Source organism: Pteropus vampyrus, unplaced genomic scaffold (genome assembly GCF_000151845.1).
Source record: "Pteropus vampyrus isolate Shadow unplaced genomic scaffold, Pvam_2.0 Scaffold35, whole genome shotgun sequence".
Taxonomy (NCBI): domain Eukaryota; kingdom Metazoa; phylum Chordata; class Mammalia; order Chiroptera; family Pteropodidae; genus Pteropus; species Pteropus vampyrus.
In genome coordinates, this window is record NW_011888816.1 from 465,203 (window position 1) to 470,780 (window position 5,578).

Sequence of the window (5,578 nt, forward strand, 5' to 3'; positions counted from 1 at the left end):
GTGTATCCATAAATAGTCTAAGTATGTAGTTTTATTTTGCATACATTGAATCACGAGATAGCTATCCTTTTGCAGCTTGCTTTTTTCACTCTACATTGTTTTTGAGATTTTTGTCTATTTGCACATGGAGTTCTAGAGATGCAGAGTAGGGGTTGGCAGCCATGGCCCGCAGGACAGTTTGTGACACAGCTTTGCCCATCGTCTGCATGTCATCTATGGCTGCTTTCATGCTACCGTGGCAGAGTTGAGAGATCATAAGGCTTGCAAGCCCCAAATATTTACGTGTGGTCCTTTACAAGAAAAGATTGCCCACCCGTGGTGTGGGCCATTTTGTCGTGCGAATAAATGGCCGTTTATCCGTTTCCCTAGCGATACAGAGTTAGGCTGGCTCCACTCTTTCCAGTGCCATGCCGCCAGGAGCGTGCCCCGCGGTCTCCGTATGTGCACGTGTGACTGTCTTCAGGGTAGATCCCGACAAGCGGAAATGCTGGGTTGTGGAGACCAACAAGTTTTAAAAGGGAGAAGGCATCTGGTGAAATAAAAAAATGTTTAGTTTGCACTGTTCCTCCTAAATGGGCATTATCACACAAGTATGTGTGTTTCAGGGCTGATAAATAGAACTTTCTGCAGTGAGAAAAATTTTCTTTATCTACACTGCCCAGTGCTGTTTTCAGAGCCAGAAGCAGGTCTTTAGCCACGTTACATGTGTGTAGTTACACAGTGGTGACCACGAGCCCCTAATCCCGGTGTGACCTTTCTTTACCAGATTGACTGCCACTCGTTCCCCACTAGCAATCAGACTATACCAAGCACCAAAAGTTAAGGAAAATTTAAACCCCAAATGGGGAAATGTCATGTTCGCTTAGTTCTTTTTTGGTACTAGAAGGAAAGCCATCATGTTTAACTTTAGCAGAGGAGTCCCTTTAATACAGACCACTGTAAATGTGTTCTTTGGTGGGAACTGTGGGGTTTTCCTCCTCATACTGTCTGGGAGTGCATTGGCCTCCACTATCACCCGGTTGCCTGGTGACAGCCGAGGCCTTCCTGTGTGCGTGTTTCCTGCTCTGATGCAGGTATGTCCGTTTTGTGGCCCCACAGGAGGACACTGGCCACCGGCTCTCCAGCTTACCTGTGGAAACCCCCCAGCCGGAGCTCCAGCATGAGCAGTTTGGTGAGCAGCTACCTGCAGGTAATGCCGGAAGGGCTGGGGGTCTCCTCGCCATAGTGTCAAGGGCACATCCCTGCCCCTCGCAGCTCAGGGTGATGTTCTCAGACACCTGTTGTTCCAGTCGGAGCAATATTAACCCTCAGTTACACCCATTAGTTCCTAGAGTCCAGGTTTTTATAACCAAATAGAACTTAGGCCTTTTAAAAATGAAGTTATTTTATAAGCAGTCGAACAGTGTGTTTAAAAGCAGCAGAGTCACATCCTGACTAGCTCGAGAGACTCACCTGGGGTCATGTGACTGCCGTATTTTCGCTTCTCTTCTCATTACACTGTAAGCTTCTCCAGATAGCCATGCAGCTTAATTCCAAAGCCACTTGTTTTTTGTTTTTCCTTCCCAGACTCAGGACATGGGCTCCAGCTTTGACCTGAACAGCCCCTTAAACAACGAGGCACTGGAGGGCTTCGATGAGATGCGGGTGGAGCTGGACCAGCTGGAGGTGCGGGAGAAGCAGCTGCAGGAGCGAATGCAGCAGCTGGACAGAGAGAACCAGGAGCTGAGGGCAGCCGTCAGCTTGCAGGGAGAGCAGCTGCAGATGGAGAGGGAGAGGGGCCGCGCCGCAGCCGAGGACAACGCTCGCCTCACGCGCATGATGGCCGAGCTCCAGAAGCAGTGGGAGGTCACCCAGGCCACACAGAACACCGTGAAGGAGCTGCAGAAGTGCCTGCAGGCCCTGGAGCTGGGCGCTGCGGAGAAGGAGGACGATTACCGCTCAGCCCTGCGGCAGCTGGAGGCCATGCTGCAGCCCCTGGCGCAGGAGCTCGAGGCCACACGGGACTCGCTGGGCAGGCAGAACCAGCTCTTAGCTAATGTCCCAGGTCCATTGGGCACAGCTGAGCAGAAGGCAGATGCAGCACTGAACACGAAGGGGCAGCAAGAGCTCATCCCCAGTGACTCGTCCCTGGACGTCCGGGAGCTCAATAGGCAGCAGAGTGCCCAGCTGGAGCAGCTGGCCAAGGAGCTGCAGCTGAAGGAGGAGGCCCGGGCCGGCCTGGAGCGCCTGCTGGGGGAGATAGTCCCGCTCCAGGAACAGCTGCTTGGCAAGGGGCAGGAAGCCGCCCAGCTCCGGCGGCGGCTGCAGGAGTCGCTGGCCCACTTGAGCTCCCTAGAGGAAGAGCTAGCAGAGTCCAGGCAGGGGGAGCGGCGGCAGCGCGAGGAGAAGTTGCTGCTAGAGCAGGAGGCCAGGTCCCTGACGCGGCAGCTGCAGCTCCTGGAGACCCAGCTGGTGCAGGTGAGCCAGCACGTGAGCGACCTGGAGCAGGAGAAGAAGCAGCTCATCCAGGACAAAGACCACCTCAGTCAGAAGCTGGGGAGGCTGGAGCGGCTGGCGGGGCAGCTAGGCCCAGACTCGCCGGTGGCGGGTGAGAAGAGCGGGGCTCCTGCCCCCGCGGACTCTGCCCTGCCACAGGCCTGCGAGAAGCCAGAGGAGCAGAGAGGCCTGCAGGAGGGACCCGGGGGTGACACCCGGATGCGAAGGAGCGCCCAGGAGGAGGAGCTGCAGCAGGCCAACAGGGAGCTGGAGGCAGAGCTGCAGAGCATGGCCGCGCGCAATCAGCTGCTGGAGAACAAGCTGCAGGCCCTGCAGGCTGATTACCAGGCGCTGCAGCAGCGGGAGGCAGCCATCCAGGGCTCCTTGGCTTCCCTGGAGTCCGAGCAGGCCAGCATCCGGCACATGGGTGACCAGATGGAGGCAAGCCTCCTGGCCGTGAAGAAGGCCAAGGAGACCATGAGGGCTCACGTGGCGGAGAAGGAGGCTGCCCTGCAGAGCAAGGAGGCCGAGTGCCAGCAGCTGCGGGAGCAGGCGGAGCAGTGCCGGCAGCTGGCAGAGGCCCGGGAAGGGGAGCTCAGGGCTCTGGAGAGCCAGTGCCGCCAGCAGATGCAGCTGATTGAGACCCTCACAGCAGAAAAAGGCCAGCAGGGGCTCTGCCCACCTCACGAGAATGCATCCCATGAGCTAGCTGCCCAGCTGGCCCTGTCTCAGGCACAGCTGGAGGTCCATCGCGGGGATGCTCAGCGACTGCAGGACGAGGTGGTGGACCTCCGGGCCAAGCTCCAGGCAGCCCTGGGTGACCAGGAGAAGGTGCAGAGCCAGCTGAACGTGGCCGAGGCAGCTCTTCAGGAGCACAAGGCCCTTGTGCAGCAACTGAAGGAACAGAGCGAAGCCCTCAACAGGGCCCACGTCCAGGAGCTGCTGCAGTGCTCGGAGCGGGAAGGGGCGCTGCAGGAGGAGAGGGCCGATGAGGCCCATCTGAGGATGGAGGAGCTCCAGGCCCTGCGGGAGGAGCTGTCCCAGGCAAAATGCAGCTCCCAGGAAGCCCGGCTGGAACATGCCGAGCTGCAGGAGCAGCTGCACCACGCCAACACGGACACAGCCGAGCTCGGCATCCAGGTCTGCGCACTGACCGCGGAGAAGGAGCGGATGGAGGCAGCGTTGGCCTGCACCGTCCGGGAGCTCCAGGATGCGAAAGAGGCGGCCTCAAGGGAGCGAGAGAGCCTGGAATACCAAGTGACAGGGCTGCAGCGAGAGAAGGAGAGCTTGCAGGAGAAGCTGAAGGTGGCCGAGGAGGCAGCCAGCTCACTGCCTGGCTTGCAGGCCCAGCTGGCCCAGGCTGAGCAGCGGGCCCAGAGCCTTCAGGAGACTGCACACCAGGAGCTCGACACCCTCAAGTTCCAGCTGAGCACCGAGATCATGGACTACCAGAGCAAACTTAAGGTAGTGCTGGCCTGGACCACTGGGCTGCACCTGTCCCCTGCGGCAGGGCTTGATGGGTTCATGAGAAGATAAGATGCACCTTCACCCATGTGGCACATGGGGGCCTGGGCAGACCTGGTCCCGTCCTGCTGTCATAGCTCACAGCATCCTCTTCCCTGCAGGAACACGTTAGGGGCACAACTTTGGCCCACACAGAATTTTTTAAATTAGTAGCCAACATTTAAAGAGCAGGAAGTTTACAAATTCAGTGAGGGGGCTTCTTTTGAAATCTTGGGAGATGCTCAAGCCTGTGCCCCATGCCCACATGACAGGAGTCGGCAGGAGCTCGGTGGGGGCTGCCCACTTTAAAGGAGGCGCTCAGCCTCTGGTGTTTTCCTTGCTGTTTTTTTGTACTCGCCCAGCTCCTTTGGGCATGTGCGTTCGAGACCCCTGCTGTAGCCTCTAGCGCTCACTGCAGAACGCCAGCAGTCCCTGGCTGCCTCGAGTCCTGTCTCTGGGTTCTCTGTCCCTTTAGGCACCAGCCTGACAGCAAGTGCAGATGTAGGGAACTGACTCGATTGGCTTTCACAAGGCCTTTGAGATAGACGAGCTTATGAGAACAGCGGTTACCGCGTGCCTTTGATACTGCCCGAAGAAGGGGGTTAAGAGCAAGGACGCAGGCAGGACGGCCGTGGAGCTTCGGTCTCCAGTGCTCATCACCCGTGTGTCCGTGTCCAGGTCTGCGCACTCTCAGACCGCTCCTGGCCCTCGGCTCCAAGGCAGCCCCTGTGCTTGTTTCCACAGATGGGCCTCCCGCCCCGTCAGCCCATCCCGTGCAGCTCCGCGTGCTCACGGGCCACTTTTTCCCTTGCAGAAGTGAGATTCTAAGTTTGGGGACCAAGCTAAGCTTCTTAGTAAGCCTGAAATGATTTTGTTAACCAATGAACCCTGAAGCTTATTGAGTTTGGGGGATTCGGCTGAGGGAGTCTCAGAATAGGGACCTCACTTCTGTGATCCCTTTCTCGTCCTTTGCAGACGGCCAGTGAAGAGTGCAGGAGCCTACGGGGCCAGCTGGAGGAAAGAGGCCAGCGGCTGCAGGCCGCCCAGGAGGCTGTGGGGAAGCTGGAGGTAGGCTGAGAGCCCTGATCAGCGGCGGGCCCGCCTGGGCAGGGACACTGGTATGGTGGCCTCCGCCTGGTCATCTCCAGTCCCAGTGTGTGGGCCTGTTAGGGAGAGGGAGTCTGGTTTGGTTTTCACTGTGCCATTGAGGGGCTCCCTACAGGCCTTCCAGTTCCCAAGCCGAAGCTGTCATCAGTTCCATCAGTTCACTTCTGTGGACACCCCGAGTTTGTATCACGGTCCCATTCTACTCCCTGGACACCTGGGCTGAAGCTGCCAAGTGTGTTTTTCTCCCAGCCCCATGGAAAGGAAACAAGCTGTCCTTAGTCACCTCGGCTGGTGTTCGATAAGCGACTCGGGACTGAGTGGGAGCAGGGGTGTCACTGAAACCAGTTTTCACAGCAGTGACTATTTTAAGTGAACCCTGCTCCCTGCCACCCCAACTCTACCCCCACCCTGGAGATTCCGATACCTGCTACCCCCCCAACCACCACAACCAGTCACAATTAGTGCTTAAGGGACATAATTACAAATAGGACTG

At 57.7% G+C, this 5,578-nt stretch overlaps 1 protein-coding gene across 1 annotated transcript in view; it reads left to right on the top strand.

The window, feature by feature from the left end:
- Positions 1–5,578, top strand: part of FYCO1 (FYVE and coiled-coil domain containing 1) — an 87,631-nt gene that overhangs the window by 27,875 nt on the left and 54,178 nt on the right. The window contains exons 7-9 of the mRNA XM_023529021.1: positions 1,034–1,189; positions 1,567–3,939; positions 4,954–5,046. Coding sequence (XP_023384789.1) covers positions 1,034–1,189; positions 1,567–3,939; positions 4,954–5,046 — 2,622 coding nt within the window. The remainder of the gene's footprint in view (positions 1–1,033; positions 1,190–1,566; positions 3,940–4,953; positions 5,047–5,578) is intronic.